Source organism: Mustelus asterias, chromosome 9 (assembly GCF_964213995.1).
Source record: "Mustelus asterias chromosome 9, sMusAst1.hap1.1, whole genome shotgun sequence".
NCBI lineage: Eukaryota > Metazoa > Chordata > Chondrichthyes > Carcharhiniformes > Triakidae > Mustelus > Mustelus asterias.
In genome coordinates this window covers 61,260,681-61,282,418 of record NC_135809.1, presented here as the reverse complement: position 1 = coordinate 61,282,418, position 21,738 = coordinate 61,260,681, and the positions used below count along the sequence as shown (strand labels likewise).

The 21,738-nt window shown below is 47.1% G+C and overlaps 1 protein-coding gene across 1 annotated transcript in view; it reads right to left on the bottom strand.

Annotated features, from left to right (window-relative positions):
• Positions 1 to 21,174, bottom strand: part of LOC144499231 (diacylglycerol kinase iota-like) — a 207,635-nt gene extending 186,461 nt beyond the window's left edge. The window contains exons 1-2 of the mRNA XM_078221349.1: positions 20,978 to 21,174; positions 9,596 to 9,704 (exon numbers count right to left, since the gene is read on the bottom strand). Coding sequence (XP_078077475.1) covers positions 9,596 to 9,704; positions 20,978 to 21,174 — 306 coding nt within the window. The remainder of the gene's footprint in view (positions 1 to 9,595; positions 9,705 to 20,977) is intronic.
• Positions 21,175 to 21,738: the final 564 nt, after the last annotated feature.

Below are 21,738 nucleotides of genomic sequence, written 5' to 3'. Positions count from 1 at the left end.
ACTTCATTTTATCAGTGACTGAACTATGAGAAGGCTGACCATAGTGATTGTAAAGCATATTATTTTACCTAAAACTAAATTAAACTCCTTTCTTTTATCTACCAGGGCTGCCACCTGTACTACAATTGCCACAGGACATCCATGAGGATGATGATTCCTTAGAGGACCTCATCCCTTCTGAGGGTGCACTCTCATAGTACCTACAGACACGCATCGGCACAGATGCATTGAGACAGTTAGATAATTTTTGGCTGTTTTCACCTGGTGATTCATTCTCCACATGTGAAAACTGGTGACATGCACAGCTCTCGGGAACTGCAATTCTCCCAAACTCTGTTCAGCTGGACAGAGGTTCAACTGCAGCATTTATGATCAAGAAGGAGAATGCTAGACGTGCATAGACCAGGGACTGACAGATGTGCCAAACACTCCACCTCGATCACTAGAGGATTGGTGGCACAGAGAATTGTGAGACTGTCTGCCGTAAGAGAGAGAGAGCCTCCATGAAGCTCTAGTGATGATTATCAAATGAGTCAATGCAAATCTTGGCCAGCACCATATAGACATTAGATGCAAAGATGTCTGCTGTCTTAAACCTTGTGGTCTGATTATTTCCCACGGAGCTGTGTTGCAGCAGAATTGGTATAGAAATCATGTTGCTGCTGGCCCAGGAGAACAATCGTATTAGAAAGATCTTCACTCAAATGCTTCCATTTTTCACAACTCCCTCTCCCCTCGTCCCCAGGGTCCCTCCTGGCTCTGTACAGCTGCATTCACATAAGTGCTGTCTGTGAAACATGTTAAGTTAAAGTCCAACAGGTTTATTTGGTAGCAAGAGCCACTAGCTTTCGGAGCACTGCTCCTTCATCAGGTGAGTGGGAGTTCTGTTCACAAACAGGGCAAATAAAGACACAAACTCAATTTACAAAATAATGGTTGGAATGCGAGTCTTTACAGGTAATCAAGTCTTAAAAGTATCGTTAAGACTTGATTACCTGTAAAGACTCGCATTCCAACCATTATTTTGTAAATTGAGTTTGTGTCTTTATATGCCCTGTTTGTGAACGGAACTCCCATTCACCTGACGAAGGAGCAGTGCTCCGAAAGCCAGTGGCTTTTGCTACCAAATAAACCTGGTGGACTTTAACCTGGTGCTGTGAGACTTCTTACTGTGTTTACCCCAGTCCAACGCCGGCATCTCCACATCATGTGAAACATGTACCAGAGGAAACTGAGACAGCAGCTACAATAAGTAGACTTTATAGCAGTTTGATACAACTGAGTGACTTGCTAGGCCATTTCAGATTCCACCACACTGCTGTGGATCTGTAGTCATATGTAGGCCAAACCAGGTAAGGGTGGCAGATTTCCTTCCCTAAAAGACATCAGTGAACCAGATGGGTTTTAATGACAATGGTTTCATGGTCTTATAATTCCAGATTTTGACTGGATTTCAATTTCACAATCTAACATTTGCACATGGGTCCCTGGAGTATTACCTTGGGTCTCTGGATTACTACTCCAGTGACACCACAGCACCACTGCCTCTCCAGGGCAATTAGGCATGGCCAACAAATGTTGGCCTATCCAGAGATGTCCACGTCCCATGAATGAATGTAAAAAGAATAGGTGAAGTTTTATTGGGATAGGGTAGTGAGAACTTTAATAACTATCTGAACTGCTGCCCCAATTCACCATGTTTTCCTTGGCCGGCTCCAGGGAACCCATTCGCTCCAGTAACCTTTGCAACCAGTGGGACAGTAGATGGCACAGTGTTTAGTGTTGTTGCCTCACAGTGCCAAGGACTCAGGTTCAATCTAGCATTGGGTGATTGTGTGGTGTTCGCACATTCTCCCCTTGTCTGCGTGGGTTTCCTCCCACAGTCCAAAGATGTGCGGGTTAGGTGGATTGGTCATGCTAAATTGCCCAAGATGTGTAGGTTAGGGGGATTAGTGGGGTAAATGCATGGGGATAGGATAGGGGGTGGCCATGGTATGATGCTCTGTCGGAGAGTTGGTGCAGGCACGATGGGCCAAATGGCCTCTTTCTGCACTGTGAGGATTCCATGATGATTCCATGAACCAAGATTAAAACACAATTTAGAACTAACTCAGGGACTTCTCCTCAGGACATTTATTGAATCACTATGTAACGCCTCTGCACTAAATGAGGAAATCCCCATCTTTGTCAAGAACATTTCTCATTGGCATCCAAAAGTTTCTCCTTTTAACTGGGAAATGGACTGCATTCTTGCTCAAAAATCAATAAGGTTCATCCCCAATCCACTCCTGACCCAAGTATCGACCTGAAAAGTCTTGGTATGGAGGGGCTCGGAGGCCAGGGTGGGGGAAACTCCTGCCTAGATGTTTGAAAGAACCCCCACACCCGTCCCATTTTTTTGGCTATACGGTAAATAATTAGCTGCTGCCTGTCCCTTTAACAGAGGAGAGCACACCTCCAAGAGCTGCCATTCAGAGGACAGAGAGCACAGCAGTGCCTATTGGAGCGGATCCCATGGAATAGGCCACCCCTGTCCACCCCAGACAATGAAGATAAATGGAGTCTGAGGGTCGGACAAATGGAGGGGCTCTGGAGGTGTGGGTGGCGTGGGTGTTGGTGAAGGTCTGTGGGGCAAGGGTTTCTGAGAAGGAAGCCATTGTCAGTATGGAGCACTTGCTTGGGCTACGGAGTGTCCAATCAGGAAGGGCACCACTCAAATCTATAGGGAGATTGCCAGGGTTTACCAGGCAGTCAACTCATGTGACAGAGGGCCTGCCTGCCTCTGGTATAATGCCAGTGGAGGCCCTTAATTAGCTATTTAAGTGGCTCAATTGGCCACTCCCGTTGCTAGTAAAATGCAATAGGAAATGGTTAGCCACTCTACCCCTTGCCTTCGCTCACCATTTAACAGCCTTTCCATCCCCCACCTCCCTGCCTCTTCCAAGTAGGCTCATCCAGCTAATCCTGTGGGTTAAGGCTCCCCCCAATAATTCCAAGCCACTACCATGTCTTCACATGTTGCCACCGTCAGCACCACCAATTCTTATTCGCTCCTCTTCACAACAGAAGTTATATTTAACATTCAGAAATGGATGGAGAACTATAGGGGTGGCACGGTAGCACAGTGGTTAGCACTGCTGCTTCACAGCTCCAGGGACCTGGGTTCGATTCCTGGCTTGGGTCACTGTCTGTGTGGAGTTTGCACATTCTCCCCATGTCTGCGTGGGTTTCCTCCGGGTGCTCCGGTTTCCTCCCACAGTCCAAAGATGTGCGGGTTAGGTTGATTGGCCATGCTAAAATTGCCCCTTAGTTTCCTGAGATGCGTAGGTTAGAGGGATTAGTGGATAAAATATGTAGGGGTAGGGCCTGGGTGGGATTGTGGTTGGTGCAGACTCGATGGGCCGAATGGCCTCTTTCTGCACTGTAGGGTTTCTATGATTTCTATGATAAATTAGGATTCTTGATCTTGCTGATGTTGCACACAACATCCAGTAATGTGGTTTGAATTGCGCACGTATTACTGAACCTCGATTCAGTCTCATAACTTTTAGGATGTACTGCAGCTTTAGTGAATCAGATCAACATATCCAACACTGCGAGATCAAACAATATGTAGTTGGATATTTATGTTTGGCTGGCACAGAAATGTTGTCTTGAGCCAATCCAATGCTCCAAAACTTGCCACCATTCCACAAATATTTATATTCTTATATAATCAGTTCCACCTTGGAATTCATTTATCCAAAATCTCCACCTGGCTTTTCCAGCTCTTCCCTTGTGCACAGAAAGATCACTCAGGGCTAAACACCTTACCATTTGGCCAGGATTCCTACATTACAATTGTGACAACACATCAAAAGCAATTCTTTGACTGTAAAGCACTTTGGTACATCCTGAGGTCACATATACTTGTAAATCTTTCTTCCCATGATCTGTCATTGTTTTCTGTAAGACCTAAAGATGCAGGAGCAGAAGTAAGCCATTCGGCCCATCGGGTCTGCTCCACCATTCAATAAGATTGTGGCTGACCTGAAATGATGATCCTCAATTCCATTTTCCTGTTCATATTTCTTGATTCCCTCACTAATTTCTTGATTCCCTCCCACATGAAAAATCTTGCTATCTCAGTCTAGAACATACTTAATGATCCAACGTCTACAGCCCTCTGTGGTAAAGAATTCCAAATTCACTACCCTCTGAGAAGAAATTCCTCCTCATCTCTGTCTTAAATGGACGACTCCTTACTCTGAGATTATGTCGTCTGGTTGGGACGCTCCCACAAGGGGAAACTGTTAAATCGGAGACTACCAGGGGGTGGTTCTCAAGAACTCACACAGAGGCAAGCAACAGGAACAAACAAGGCTTTATTGAATGAACTGCTCTCCTCACACTCCAGCTCTCAACTGCTTGTCAGGGCGGATTCCTGGGCTGGTCACCTTCCCCGCCCAGGGTCACCTAACCTGTCCTCTTAAAGGGGCTACGCCACGCATGCATAACACTCCTCCCCTTTAAATAATGATCCCCATACAGAAATAATAATTAACTGTTTACATACATGGTCATGAATTTACACATTATCTCCTTAGCCTCCCACCTAAATGTTCATGTTATATCAACATGATCTATCGGTCCGGAGGCCAACGGTTCAGTGGAGGTTGTCTCCTGGGAGTTGGAATCAGCTAAAGGTCCCTCTCCGACGATCGTGGCTCCGGTGAGTCCGCCCTCAGGAATTCTTCCTTCTGCACATCGTCAGTACCCACTACCGGTGCTCCCAGCTCATCAGAGGAAGTTATAGCTAGGGGCCCCATGCTCCCTTTTTCTGATAGCTCTGCCGGATCTGGCTGAAACGTCTTCATCTCCCCAACTGGTGTTTCCAGTAATTGGTCCACATGTCCACTCCAAACCAACTCATCTCGAGTTTCCACAGCGGTTCAGCCTTGGCTAGTATTACTCCTGGAATCCACTTCTTCCCCAGAGTATAGTTCCCCACTAGAACTACTTTGTCTTTGTGAAAGGTTCTCATCTCTGCATGTTTGGCTCGCCAGCCATCTGCCGTTCAGCCCCTTGAGCCTGTTTGCCATCCGGTTAGATTGTACCACAATTCCCATCATTCACATTTCTGCCATAACCTTTAATACCCTTGTCTGTCAATAATCTGTTAATCTCAATTTTGAAATTTTCAAGTTGCCTCATAGTCTGTCATGTTTTTGGGGAGTTAATTCCAGATTTCCAATCCTTTAATTTTAAGGTTGTGCACCCTTGTTCTGGATCCCTGTCAAATTGTTTAATCATCTCCAACACCTGAATTAGATCACTCCCAGACATTCAATACACAAGGGAATCTCATCTTAATCTATGCAAACCAGAATTTAAACAATTTCTTATAAATGTTGTCCACCCTGTTCCATTGCCCACCCTGTTCCATTGTCCACACTGCCCATTGTCCACCCTGTTCCATTGTCCACACTGCCCATTGTCCATCCTGCTCCATTATCCACACTGCTCCATTGTCCACACTGCCCATTGCCCACACTGCCCATTGTCCACCCTGCTCCATTATCCACACTGCTCCATTGTCCACACTGCCCATTGCCCACACTGCCCATTGTCCACCCTGCTCCATTATCCACACTGCTCCATTGTCCACACTGCCCATTGCCCACACTGCCCATTGTCCACACTGCCCATTATCCACACTGCCCATTGCCCACACTGCCCATTGCCCACACTGCCCATTATCCACACTGCCCATTGTCCACCCTGTTCCATTGTCCACACTGCTCCATTGTCCACATTGCCCATTATCCACACTGCCCATTGCCCACACTGCCCATTGCCCACACTGCCCATTATCCACACTGCCCATTGTCCACCCTGTTCCATTGTCCACACTGCTCCATTGCCCACACTGCCCATTGTCCACCCTGCTCCATTGTCCACACTGCCCATTATCCACACTGCCCATTGTCCACCCTGCTCCATTGTCCACACTGCCCATTACCCACACTGCCCTTTGTCCACACTGCCCATTGTCCACACTGCCCATTATCCACACTGCCCATTGTCCACACTGCCCATTGCCCACACTGCCCATTGTCCACCCTGTTCCATTGTCCACCCTGCCCATTGTCCACACTGCCCATTATCCACCCTGTTCCATTGTCCACCCTGCTCCATTGTCCACACTGCCCATTATCCACACTGCCCATTGCCCACACTGCCCATTGCCCACACTGCCCATTGTCCACCCTGCTCCATTGTCCACCCTGCTCCATTGTCCACACTGCCCATTGTCCACACTGCCCATTGTCCACACTGCCCATTGTCCACACTGCCCATTGTCCACCCTACCCATTGTCCACACTGCCCATTGTCCACACTGCCCATTGTCCACACTGCCCATTGCCCACCCTGCCCATTATCCACACTGCCCATTGTCCACCTGTTCCATTGCTCACCCTGCTCCATTGCCCACACTGCCCATTATCCACACTGCCCATTGTCCACCCTACCCATTGTCCACCCTGCTCCATTATCCACAATGCCCATTGCCCACACTGCCCATTATCCACACTGCCCTTTGTCCACACTGCCCTTTGTCCACACTGCCCATTATCCACACTGCCCTTTGTCCACACTGCCCATTATCCATCCTGCTCCATTGTCCACACTGCCCATTGTCCACACTGCCCATTGTCCACCCTGCTCCATTGTCCACAGTGCCCATTGCCCACACTGCCCTTTGTCCACACTGCCCATTATCCATCCTGCTCCATTGTCCACACTGCCCATTGTCCACACTGCCCATTGCCCACACTGCCCATTGTCCTCACTGTCCATTGTCCACCCTGCCCATTGTCCACACTGCCCATTGTCCACCCTGCTCCATTGCCCACACTGCCCATTGTCCACACTGCCCATTATCCATCCTGCTCCATTGTCCACACTGCCCATTGTCCACACTGCCCATTGTCCACACTGCCCATTGCCCACACTGTCCATTGTCCACACTGCCCATTGTCCACACTGTCCATTGTCCACCCTGCCCATTGCCCACACTGCCCTTTGTCCACACTGCCCATTATCCATCCTGCTCCATTGTCCACACTGCCCATGGTCCACACTGCCCATTTTCCACACTGTCCATTGTCCACCCTGCCCATTGTCCACACTGCCCATTGTCCACCGTGCTCCATTGTCCACACTGCCCATTGTCCACACTGCCCATTGTCCACACTGCCCATTGTCCACACTGCCCATGGTCCACCTGTTCCATTGCTCAACCTGCCCATTGTCCACCCTGCTCCATTGTCCACACTGCCCATTGTCCACCCTGCCCATTGTCCACACTGCCCATTGTCCACCCTGCTCCATTGTCCACACTGCCCATTGTCCACACTGCCCATTGTCCACACTGCCCATTGTCCACCTTGCTCCATTGTCCACACTGCCCATTGTCCACACTGCCCATTGTCCACCCTGTTCCATTGCTCACCCTGTTCCATTGCCCACCCTCAGAGTTCACCCTGCCCATGGTCCACCCAATTCCACTGTCCACTCTGCCCCATTGTCCACCCTCTTCCATTGTCCACTATGCCCATTGTCCGCTCTACCCCATTGTCAATCCAGCCCTATTGCCCACCCAGTTCTATTGTCCATGTTATTTCCATTGTCCACCCTGCCCTTCTGTCCACCCTGCCCTACAATCCACCATGCCCGCTGTCCACCCTGCTCATTGTCCTCCCAGCCCCATTGCCCTCCAAGTTCCATTGCCCACCATGCCCATTGTCCACAGTGCCCATTGCCCACTCTGCCCCATTGTGCACTCTGCTCCATTGCTCAACTTGCTCCAGTCTCCTCTGTGCCCATTACCCACCCTGCCCCATTCCCCACCCTGCCCATTGCTCATGCTGACCCATTCCTCACCCTACCAATTGCCTACCCTGTCCCATTTCCCATCCTGCCCATTTTCCACCCTGCCCAATTTCCACCCAGCTGCATTGCCCACCCAGTTTCATTAACAATGCCCATTATCCACACTGCTGATTGTCCACTCTGCCCCATTGTCCACCCAGCCCCATTCCCCACCGTGCCCATTGCCCACCCTGTTCCATTGTCCACCCTGTCCTATTGTACACCCTGCCCTACTGTCCATCCTGCCCATTGTCCACCCTGCCCATTGCCCACCCCATTCCATTGCCCACCTTGCCTCATTGCCCACTCCGTTTCATTACCCACCCTGCCCCAGTCCATCCTGCTCCATTGTACATCCTGTCCACTGCCCAACCTACTGTATTGTTCACCTTGCCCTATTGCCCACTTTGTCCATTGCCCCTTCCACTCGATTTTCCATTCCATTGATCTCTTTTGCACTGCCACCAAAACAAAGGAGCTTATAAATAGCACCATACACCTAAACCAGCTAGATAGTTCTGCCCACAGGGATAATAAGTCTCAGAATATCTGCAAAACCACATTTCAGACATTGCTGTCTATTTCACAGGGGGAGGTGGTGGTGTACTGCTGATGGAAGAGTAATCAAGAGGCCCAGTCTGATAGTCTTGAAGGCAGCGGTTCAAATTTCACCATGACAGCTTGGAATATAAATTATATTTTTAAAAAGCTGGAATTGAAAGCTAGTTTTAGTAATGGTGACCACGTCCAGACTTTTATGCTCCCTTCCCCACCCGATGGGTTCTGAGGCCAGGTGGTGGAGTGTGAAATTGCATGGATTGTATTTAAAGTTTAAAGTTTACTTATTAGTGTCACAAGTAAGGCTTACATTAACACTGCAATGAAGTTACTGTGAAATTCCCCTAGTCGCCACACTCCGGCATTTGTTCGGGTACTCTGAAGGAGAATTTAGCACGGCCAATGCATCTAACCTTTCACACGGAGGAAACCTACGCAGACACGGGGAAAACGTGCAAACTTCATCTACTGCCGCCACCCTCCCCGCCTTGATCCCAATGTTCATCCACAAGGAACTCTTCATATGTAGACAATAAAAATATGACAAAACTTACTCCAATTTACAAATCAATGAAAAGGTTTAATAAAGAAACTACATTACTCCAAACTTGAGGCCTCACCCTGGGCCAATTCAAGTTCCCCACAGTTCCCAACATGTTCTAATTTATACTGAGTCAGCTGACCATCACATCATTCTGTCATTGGTTACATGGTTTACTTGGTCAGCTGATCCTTACAACTTGTTACCATTGGTCACATTACAACAGATCACCAGTTACATTCTAACACCTGAGACCCAATTACCTTCCTCGACAGGGACTGACCCTAAAAATTCAGGTCAATGATAATATCATTGTCAAAAAATCCATCTGCTTCACTAAAGCCCTTCAAGGAAGAAAATCTGCCATTCTACCTGGTCTGACCTATACCTGACTCCAGACCCACAGCAATGTGGTTGACTCAAGGGATGTTGCCTGTATCCCACAAATGAATTAATGACAAAAAAGGTGGCAATTCCATAAACCTGAACTAATATGCTCCACCCAGCATTTCAAAATATATCACATTCTATATCTTCCTGTATAAGAAGCCTTAATATCCAACAATTGACACAAGAACTCACAGTCCAGTCAGGGCAGGTCCGCATCTCCCTGGTGGGCCCATTCTTCAGGATGGGATTGGGTGCCTGCTCTGGAGCTAGGTGCTGCAGGCCTGATCGCAAGATTGCTTTTCTGCAAAACAAATAAATATTTTAGCCATTTGGTAGTACAGAACCTTGTAATTGCTGAAAAAAGAGACATGTCGAAATTTTAGATCTTGCACTCAAGAACAAGAACAAGAACAAAGAACAATACAGCACAGGAACAGGCACTTCGGCCCTCCCAAGCCCGCGCCGCTCCCCGGTCCAGGATTGAATCCTGAATCCAGGATCCCCACCCAATTTTCCAGCCTATCTACATACCAATATCCTATCCACCGAGCTGTCCCTCACAGCTACGATGCTTTGTTCATAACAACCTATTAACTCACCCCCACCCCCCCATTCCAGACCATGTGATCTCCAGGGAGAGGCGAAAACCCAGAGTGAAAAACCCCAGGGCCAATATGGGGAAAAGAAATCTGGGAAATTCCTCTCCGACCCCCTGAGGCGATCGAAACGAGTCCAGGAGATCACAATGGCCCTGATCGGAAAATGCTTCCCAACCCTAGTCATTTCCACTTCCACGAACACCATATGAATTCCCTGCCCCCGAGACAGGTTCCCAACTATCCGCAGTCTCGCTCTGTACTGGCACCAGCAAGATGATCATAGAATGAAGCCTTGAAACGAGAAACAAGGAACAATTAGCCCGCGCCTCTCCCTGGTCCAAACTAGACCAATCTTATGTATCCCTCCATTCCCACTCCGTTCATATAGCTGTCTCGATAAGTCTTAAACGTTCCCAGTGTGTCCGCCTCCACCACCTTGCCCGGCAACACATTCCAGGCCCCCATGACCCTCTGTGTGAAATATGTCCTTCTGATATCTGTGTTAAACCTCCCCCCCTTCACCTTGAACCTATGACCCCTCGTGAACGTCACCACCGACCCGGGGAAAAGCTTCCCACCGTTCACCCTATCTATGCCTTTCATAGATCATCAGGATACTTCACAAGAATACTAGTGTAAGGGGAAATAACAATTTAAACTCTATCAGAAGAGAATGCTGGTGCATTCTCCATGGCCATGCCTCTCCAAGTCAGAGTTCATGTGCCACAAATCAGCATTCCCTTCCCGAACAGTATAAACTGTTGTTTTCCCCTTATACTGGTATTCTTATGAAGTGTCCTGATGAGTGCAAAACAACAAACTTCAATGTATGTTTTTTTCAGCAGTACTCAAGTATTTTACCACTCATAGAGCAAAAGCAGTGATGATCTTGGCAAACTGGGCGGTATGGTGGCACAGTGGTTAGCAGTGCTGCCTCACAGTGCCAGGGACCCCTGGGTTCAATTCCAGCCATGGGTAACTGTGTGGAGTTTGCACATTCTATCCATGTCTGCGTGGGTTTCCTCAGGTGCTCCAATTTCTTCCCACAGGGGTGGCATGGTAGCACAGTGGTTAGCACTGCTGCCTCACAGCTCCAGAGACCTGGGTTCGATTCCCGGCTCAGGTCACTGTCTGTGTGGAGTTTGCACATTCTCCTCGTGTCTGCGTGGGTTTCCTCCGGGTGCTCCGGTTTCCTCCCACAGTCCAAAGATGTGCGGGTAAAGTTGATTGGCCATGCTAAAAAAAAAATTGCCCCTTAGTGTCCTGAGATGCATAGGTTAGAGGGATTAGCGGGTAAAATATGTGGGGGTAGGGCCTAGGTGGGATTGTGGTCGGTGCAGACTCAATAGGCCAAATGGCCTCTATCTGCACTGTAGGGTTCTATGATTCTATGAGTCCAAAGATGTGCAGGTTAGATGGATTGGCCATGCCAAGTTGTCCCTTAGTGTCCAAAGATGTGTAGATTTGGGAGATTAGTGGGGTAAATGCATCGGGTTATGGGAATAGGGCGGTGGGTGGGCCTGGGTAAGATGATCTGTTGGAGAGTTGGTGCAGACTTGATGGGCTAAATGGCCTCCTTCTGCACAGGATGGATTCTATGATAATTGTGAGGAGCCTCAGTGCCTACTTTAGTACCAAGTCTTTCCCACATCTATTCAGTATACAAACCAAAACTTGTCATTCATTGTTCTGAAATCCAGAGGAATTAAATATTAATGTCTGGGACACTGCTCTGAGTAGCCCAGTTAAATAACTCACAGGGGCATAAAAAGAATAAACACTTTTGTTTCTAGTTAGCTATTAGCTTTAAAAATATTGAGGATAGGATAAACGTTGTTTGACAGGATGGAACGGTTAAAGGAGGAGGTCATGCAATTTAACCTCCAGGAATATGCCCAAACAGAGTTGACAAATCTATACAGAAACCCAAGGAACTTTTATAAAGCAGGCTGCAGTTTGATTTCAGCAGGTGCAGCTCTAACGAGCTTTGGAGAGCATTAACTACAACAACAACTTGGATTTACATGGCACCTTAGGAACATTTAACAAATAAGGTTTGACACTGAGCTACATGAAGAGAAATTAGGGGTTGGTAAAAGATTTCAGTTTTACGCGTAGCGTAAATGAGAAAAGAGAGGTAGTGAGGTAGGTAGGTGTTGGGAGAGAATTTCAGAAGTTAGAACCTAGGCAACTGAAAGCACAGCCACCACTGGTAGAGTTAAAATTGGGGAGATGTTGAAAAGAACCGAATTGGAGGAATTTTTTAATTCATTCATGGATGTGGGCATCGCTGGCTGGGTCAGCATTTAGTAGCCATCCCAAATTGCCCTTGAACTGAATGGTTGCCAGCCAATTTCAAGGGGCAATTAAAAGTCAACCATATTGCTGTGGATCTGGAGTCACATGTAGGACAGACCAGGTAAGCGTGGCAGATTTCCTTCCCTAAAGGGCATTCGTGAACTAGGTGGGTTTTTTTAAATATGACAATGGACAATGGTTACATAGTCACATTCGCTTTTTAATTCCAGATTTTTTTTTATTGAATTGAAATTCCACTATCTGCTGTGGTGGGATTTGAACACCGATCCATATGGCATTGCCTTGGGTCTCAGGATTACTAGTTCAGTGACAATCACTATTCCACTGCCTCCTCTAATGGGTTGGTGACCTGAAGTAGATTACAGAAATTGGGAGGCGATAAAGAGATTTGATATGAAGAATGAGAAATTCAAAGTGTTGCTTGACTGCGAGCCAGTCAGCAAGTGTAGGGGTGACGGTTGACTGAAAATTGGTGAAATGAGGACATAGAGAGCAGAGATATGGACAGCCTGAAGTCAATGGACATCAAAAAGGTAAAACATGGGAGGTAGGCAAAGGCATTGGAATAGTCAAGTCTAGAAGTAACAAAGTCAAAGGTGTAAGTTTCAACAGCAGATGAGAGAAGGATAGAATGGGCTGTTGTGATTGAAGTGGAAATAGGTAGTCTTAGTAATGGCACTGATATGGTGGTTCATCTCTCAGGCAAATACAGCACCGAGTTTTCAAACAGTCTCTTCTCTCCACAGATGTTGTCAGACACACTGAGATTTTCCAGCATTTTCTGTTTTTGTTGCATTTCAATAAAGTCTCATTAAACTGACCAGCACATCACAGGATGTCATGGAGCAAAACAATTCTACAAAACACATCACTGGGCTGCTCATGTGCAAATAAGACATGAATCAGTAAAATTGGACTGGAACATGGCTGAGTTAATAAATGCAACTTAGGAATGTAGTTCTGATTATTTTCAAAACCTTTATGGAGAAGGAAAATGAAAATACTTCAAAGCCACTAAGATGTTCAGTTACTTTCTCAATATTTCATTCTTCTGCTCAACAATTCATTTTGACCCCTACAGGTCTCTGAAATGCTTTGCAATACAATATGTAAACTCCATTCTTTGTTGTTCAAGTACATCTTAGATATTTTGAAGTGGATTCTTTGCAAAATTAGCGTTTGATACTGAACCCATGGATTGATCTATCAAAGCTGTTGCACTCACAGTGCTTATTTTCACTAAATTACTGACAACTCAACTTTCCTCCTCAGCTCCTTTGTTAACTGATATTTTTAATGAATCTTTAACCTCAGGTGTGTTTTCTCTTTCAATTCGAATACTATCATTTTTCTTCTTAAAAAAGAACAACCTTTTGTCCCTTTGTCCACCCCACCTCCAACCTCCCTTTTCTCTCCAGTGTTGTCAGCTCTGAAATCAATACCCACTCGATTCCCTCCAAACTGGATTCCACCCCTGCCACAGAACTGGTACAGTTCTTATCAAAGTCACAAGTTACATCCTATGTGACTGGGATAAAGCTGGGCTATTCCTCGTCATCAAGTTAACCTGTGCTTGGCCCTCTCTCCACTCACATTGTCTGTACCTTTAAGGCTTGATTACCTGTAAAGACTCGCATTCCAACCATTATCTTGTAAATTGAGTTTGTGTCTTTATATGCCCTGTTTGTGGACACAAGTCCTCACTCACCTGATGAAGGAGCTTGAGACTCCGAAAGCTAGTGCTGCCAAATAAACCTGTTGGACTTTCACCTGATGTTGTGAGACTTCTTACTATTCTATTCTTGCTCCACAGATGCTGTCAGACCTGCTGAAATTTTCCAGTACTTTCTGTTTTTGTTTCAGATTCCAGAATTTGCAGTACTTTGAACATAAGAACATAAGAAATAGGAGCAGGAGTAGGCCATCTAGCCCCTCGAGCCTGCCCCGCCATTCAATAAGATCATGGCTGATCTGAAGTGGATCAGTTCCACTTACCCGCCTGATCCCTATAACCCCCAATTCCCTTACCGATCAGGAATCCATCTATCTGTGATTTAAACATATTCAACGAGGTAGCCTCCACCACTTTTATTTTGTTGAAATGCAGTCTAAGTTCTGTCCAAACTCCACAATAAAAGCAGAGTTAGACACTATCCTAGGATTTGGCATGCAAGAACATGGACTTCACAACTCTCTTATTGAAGCAGTGATCAATGTTATGCTGGCCACCGGACCTATAATAACCCTATAATAAGTGGGGGAAGATGTTGTTGCATTTCTATTTTTACTTTATAAAGATTTCCCAATCTTACACATAGGTCTGGTAAACTAGATGTATGTTCAGTTTACTTGAAGATATACTACAGGGTGTCTCAGCAGTCAGGATCTACAACAGTTACTCATGAGGACATCACAGCTGCAATTTTACAAGCACTACTTGCTGCTGGTCACATGCTGCTCTACATTCTAACTACTCAGTCATTTGCAAATTCCCTTGAAGTGTTATCACAACACCCCCTATTTTTTCCAAGATAACATTACATATATTAAGAGTAAAAATACATGCACAGTAGAATGGTTGTGAAAACTATTTATATAAAAGATGGATCCCTGCTTAAGAGTTTAAAAATCTGCACAGCACATGGGTGGCTTGCTAAACCTGCTGAATCACCTGATGGTATGACCTTCCTGAGATCATGACCTTTTGCTTAGGTGTTTTTGGTTTGTCAGCATGTTGGTGTCCTGTGTACTGTTGGGGTGTTGGTTATTTACATGGCGGTCTTTTACAATTTCACTTTCCAAGTTTCTCTTTAGATGTGTTCTAAATACGATTGAAGTGCTGGGTATTATACAGTTGTATAATTCCCTGGCTGGCTTCTGTTTTTCCTCAGCATAGCTCCTCTCCTTTTTATGACCTCATAGGATGTAGGCTCATTGTACACTTTGGATATTTCTGCAAATTACTAGGTTCTCTGGGTAGGATGTAGAACCTTCTGTCCTACACACAGAGTTGGAAGTTTTGCACCGCCAGGTCAGTTGTGTGTCATCTTTATTCTCTTTTGTTTTCAAGATGTTTCTCCAGTATCTCAGAATTGGGACAGATGATGCATTCGAAAAATTGTTCCTAACCTGCCTTCAGAAAATGATTTCTGTTGATGATGTTAAGCCCATATCTAAAGGTGTTTCTCTCAAGTGTACAATGGCAATGCGGAAATCGTGTTTTGTTTTTCTACAATTTATGATTAATGGTGTGAGCTATTTGCTCGGCAAGACCATGGGACCTAGGGTCGTGGTAGCGAGGCTGTCACATGGTTTATGCCCCATTTAACACACATGTCACTCAAAGGTCTGCCAGTGTACTGTGGCCCGTTGTTTGACATAATCTCTTCACGTGTACTGAACAAACAAGTGTTGAATTCGTAGGAAAACTGGAATAAATCACGCTGGTTTTTTCAGTGAGTTCACACTAGAATCTCCCACACTCAATGCAATGCAAAAGCCACCAGCGTGAATCTCATTAGATTTCTGGGGCGGGGTCTATTCCCACCCAGGAGGCTGAAACCAGCAGGCCTCTGTGCATGCACAGCGGCCCCGAACTGACAACCTCCTGTTTGTTGGCCAGCTTGATCGCTAGCCAGCCTGGGACCCCCACAGTACTGCCCCCCATCACCCCCACAGCCTGATCGCGGCCCCTGACCATTCACGGCCCCTCCCATCCCAGACTGCCCCAATCTCCAGCCACATCCCTCCCCCCGCAGTGCCAATTCCCCCCCCCGGCAGACACCACCCCCTGGCAGACCCTAATCCCCCAGCAGACCCCCCACACTACCAGTAGATCCCCCCAAACCCCTCAGCTCATCCCCATCACTGGCCTCCCTCTCGCCCCTGTCGATCCTAACGCAGAGTGGTAACAGAAATCCCACCAATACTGTTGGACCCCCTAGGCCCACAATAGGCCCCTGCCCCTAGATGCCCTGATCCCATCGCACTCCCCTTGGGCAGTGCCAGGGGCCACAGGCTGGCACTACCAGGTTGCCCATGCTCAGGGGGCACCACCCCCTGATTACCCCCCTTCACTCTAGCAGGGTCAGGCCATTAGTTCCCTTAAAGTGGGGAGCTAGTGTAATCCCCGCTGGGGTGAAACACTCTGGCAGAATGGGATAGGCTAGCGGGCCCAGAGAATTCAGTCCTGGGCCTGTGCAAATCCAGCGCTAGGAGGTGCTAGCGGGGCACGAACTCTTGCGTGAATCCTGCGCATTGCCCCTCCATACGATTCCCACTTGATGAGGTTCTACAGTGCATCTTGCAGATGGTAGACACAGCGCAGTGGGATGGGAGAATTACGGCCCATGTGTTTGATGCACATCATCAATAAATCGCAGGGAAGCAAAGGTATATTCATATTACAATGTATTCAATTAATTATAGTGAAGATATGAAATAGGAGCAGAATTAGACCATTTGGCCTCTCAAACCTGCTCTGCCATTTGATAAGATCATGGTGGTTCAAGTTCTATATTCCCATCTTGAAACAAAGTTACTTAGCATAAATAATAAACTGTCGTTTAAACAAAGTCAAGCACTCAACTGAAACATCTTTGTCCTTCTCAATCCCTTACCATGGTTACATCACCTTAGTTAGCTCATGGCCACCAGTGATCAGGTGACTTTATTCTAATCATTACAGATAGAATCAACATTCAGAACTTCCAATACTCCCTTATGAAGTGGAGGTGCCCTTTCTCTGGCTTTCAACCCACGCTCGGAGAGATGATGGTGTAATGGTAATGTCATTGGACTCTTAATCCAGAGGCCCAGGGCGGAATTCTCCCAAACAAATTCTAAGTGTCAAATTTGTGTGAAAACTGGCATAATTCACGCTGCTTTTTTCAGTGGGAGTTCAGACAAGAATCTCCCACACTCTGTGCACTGCGTGAATATCATTAAATTTCAGGGCCTATTCCCACTGGAGAGGCTCAAATCAGCATGCTGAACGGGCCACTGCACATGTGCCGATTTGTCAGTGCCGAGATCAACGCATACGCATTGGCTCCGCACTGACAGCCTCCCTCTTTGCTGGCCAGCTCGATCATGACTCCCGCAACGCCGGCCCTCTACCTCCTCCACCCCATGGCCCAATTGTTAACCCCTGACCATTCACAGGCCTAGCCCTGACCTCCCCCCCCCCCCCAACGGTCCGCGCTGACTTATCCAGGCCCACCCCCCCCCCCCCCCACCCCCGAATAGTTAACCATCACCCGCAGTTCCGACCTCCCAGCAGGCTGACCTCCCCACCAGGCCCACAGGGAGCACCAACCCCTCCCCCCCCCCCCCCCCTCTGCCCAATCCCCTGGGTGGCCCTGATTGCCCTCCTTCACTCCAGCAGGGTCGAGCCACTAGTTCCCTGAAAGTGGGGAGCTGTTGTAATCCCCGCTGGAGTGAAACGTTTTGATAGGGTGGGGAGGCTAGCGGGTCCAGAGACCTCAGTCCTGGGCACACTAATCTCATTTAAAGTGGAGGGAAATGATTATTTAAATCATTTCCGCATCCCCCTTCCAATTTCCAGCACAGAGCAAACGCCGCTGGAAATCTGGCGCTGGGAGATGCAAGCGGAGCACGAACGCTCACACAATCCCCTCGAATTGGCCACCGCAGAATTCTCCCGGCCCACTGCGCTATTGGGAGAATCACGGCCCCGGTCACTGTGGACATGGGTCCAAATCTCACCATGACAGGTGGTGGAACTTAAACTTAAATTAAAAATCTGGAATATAAAACTACTCAGAAATGGTGACCATGAAGGTATCTTCAATTATTGTTCCTCAGTGTAATGTCCTGGGTCCAAGCATCTCCATCATAAGGTCAGAAGTGGAAATGTTCGTTGATGACTGCACAATGTTCAGCACCATTCATGACACCTCAGATACCGTAACAGTCCATGTCCAAATGCAGCAAGGCCTGGACAATATCCAGGACAAGTGGCAAGTAACATTCACTCCATACATTTGCCAGGCAGTGACCATCTCCAACAAGAGAGGATCTAGCCATTGCCCCTTGACATTTAATTGCATTATCACTAAATTCCCCATTACATCCTGGGGATTAACATTGACCAGGAACTGAACTGGACTCGCCATATAAATATTGTGGCTATAATTGCAGGTCAGAAACTCAGAATCCTCTGATGAGGAATTCACCTCCTGACTCCCTAAAGTCTGTCCAACAGCTACAAGGCACAACTCAGGAGTGTGATGGAATACTCTCAATTTGCCTGGATAAATGCAGCTCCAACAACACTCAAGAAGCTCGACACTGTCCAGGACAAAGCAGCCCACTTGATTGCCACCTCTTCCACAAACATTCATTCGCTCCATCAGCAACGAACAGTACCATCTACAAGATGCACGGCAGAAATTCATCAAGACTCCTCAGGCAACACATTCCAAACCCACAACCACTACATATAGAAGATCAAAACAGCAGACACATGTGATGGAATTTTACGAGATTCTTTTCTAAATGTCCAGCTAGTCTGAAAATGGGAGAGCTCCAGATCTGTTTCTTGGGCGAGTTTTCACACCCAATCTTATGCACTCTGTCTCTAAAAAGATTGGCTCGTCAGTTTCTAGCCAGAGGGGCTGTGGGTGGTACTTAACTCGCCAGACAGCCTGTAGAGGGAGGTACTGCGCATGTGTAGTCCTCAGATGCTGCTTATGCACCTTATCAGTAGCAGGGGTTTGACAGAAAGAGAGAGCTGTCAGGCCCCTGCTACTGCAAGCAGCCTCAACTAGCCCCCACCCCACAAGCGCGAAGGCCCGCAGCCCAAGATGCAGCCCCTGCCGCCCAGACCGATCGCGGCCCCTGTTCCCTCCCCCACCGATCATATGTAGAGTGGCAGCGGGACCCCCCACCAATCACATGCAGAGTGGCAGTGGGCCAAGCCTCCCCCTATTGGCCCATCCCCCCATTGGACCCGCCCCCATTGGCCCTACCCCTGCCACTGCCCCCAATTGGCCTGTCCCTCCATCAGTCCTGTCCCCCCCATTGGCCCCACCCCCCACTGGCCCCACCCCAGTACTTCCCATTAGGTCCCGCCCCCTTGGCACTGCCCGGTGAGTATTGCCCAGGTGCCCAGTTGGCATTGCCCAGGTGCCAAGTTGGCATTGCCAGTCTAGCACTGTCCCAGGGGCACCCCCACTTGCACTCAGCCTGCGAGGGGGAGGGGGGGAGGTTGTTTACCTTGGAACATCATAGTTAGCTAGCTGTTAAGGCTTATACGATATCATATTTGATTCTTGTAATTGGTAAGCGTTATGCTAAATCTTTTTATTATAATTTAACTGTGTTCTTAAATAAACCTTACTTGATAAAAGCTTTATTGGCGAGTCACCTGAATCATACCTGGAGTGAAACAACTTGTGCTCACCTGTGCCAAATTCAAATGTAAAACCCAAGATCTAGGCTAACTTCATAAAACACCTTGAAGTTTCTGACCTGGGTCTAAACAGCATGATTCCCTTAAAGCTGCGATTTTCAGGATTGTAACAATGGGCATGATCATATTGGCCATTTACGCCATGCTTCACTGCAGCAAGGTCAGAGAATTTGGCACCCAGCCAAATCTCCGTTCACTGCAGCGGGATGGGAAAATCCCGCTGGCGTAAACAACCGTAACATTCCAATCCATAGCTTTAAATGAGGATTTAATATAATTGTTTGATATCACCCATACATTGGGCTTGATTTTACCATCAAGTTGTGCCCATTTTCAGGCGCGGGAATTTGGTAAAGTCGGGCGTGAGACGAGTAACGCGATCCGCGCCTGCCTCCGTGCCAGTTCCCCCTTTACCAAGGCCCGAAAATGGCCGCGATCAGGACCGTGCCTGAAATGGGCAGGTCGGAGCTGCAGGGTTTCTGGTGCATTAAGCCCCACCCATAGGCTTCTGCAGCACGATTCAAAATCGCTGATATTTTTCAGACAGAGTGTGTATGCGGGTGCCTGAGGGTCTACAAGTGAGATCTAAAACACTCCCAGTTTCAAATCCACCCAACACTTAGAATCAAAATGGTAAAATAGTGTTACATTGTGTTACATTCACAGTATGGAACGCCTGTTACTTTTCCGTTGATGATTTTTATGCTCTGAATCTTCACCCTTGTCTACCTGGCCGTAAGCTTCACGTATGTGTTTGCACTTGTGCAGGTTTCTGGTGCACTCACAGCTGTTGTTGTTAGTATGCTGCACATACTTTTTACTTGTTTTTTTTTATTGTAGCCTCTGGTTGCACCTCTTGAACCATATTTCCTACATATGTGAGCCTAAGGCTCTTTTACACTGTATACCCTGCAGAGATCTTGGAATACAGCATGGCTTCACAATGGGTGCAGTACACCCCACTTTTCATACAGCTTACATGCTTTCTGCATCCTGGCTACTGTGTCAGTACTGGTTGCTGCACTTAATGCTTGTTGACCAGCCACAATGGCGTCATATTTTCTGCCATCTTTTAGCAGTGTGTCAACATTGTGAACATCCTTTTTCTCCAAAAGGTCATTTTGGAAGACTTTGATTGGCATTGAAGTGATAACTAGCTCTGTTATCCATTCAGAGCGCTCAGCTTCTGAGAAATCACAATCCTTGCCCTTATCTCAGCACCTGCTGATGAACTGATCAATTGATTCTTGTGGCTGCTGTCTGTAAGCCACCAGCTCCAAACAATGCATCCTGAGATTCACTTCGACATAAAGCTGATCCTCTAAAAGGTTCCATAGCTTAATGGTGTCCTTATGATCCTCCTCAGACAGGCCCCCAAGTGTTGACTCAATCTCCTCGTTTCCAATGGCTATCTTCATTTTTACTGCTTGTTTCTCCGGTTCGGTGGCAGATAAATCTAAAATGCATAGTTCCACCCTTCGTCGGAAAAGCCTGATTTTGGATAGGATACCTATGGCCTTTCAATTCATGCTGGGGGACTTGATGATCATCTTCTGTGGTGTAGGGGCTATTTACTATATGAAGACGTTCACCAATGCAGTCGCTGTTTTTTTTTTCCACTCTTGCTCTGTGGTTACAGTTTAGGTTTTTCTTTCCATTTCGCAAGCTTTTGTCTTTTACATGGGAATAGTGCTCAAAGGCATCGCAATGGCCCTGCAGCTTTTCCTGCCCGATTCAAGCCGACTGCACTGCACGAGTCTGAACCGACTTGCCTTTCCCATTAACCATCAATCTGGTTAGGCTATAAATCGGTTACTCAGTAATTTGCAAAGCACCATCTGTAAAGGGATTCAGGTTTTGATATACATACAGTCTCTGGCATGCCTGTTGGTCATTCTGTGGTCTTCAAATTTACATTGCTGCCACCATGTTGTGGTTCTTTGTTTACTTTACACTAATTTACCAATCACAATTCTACACAC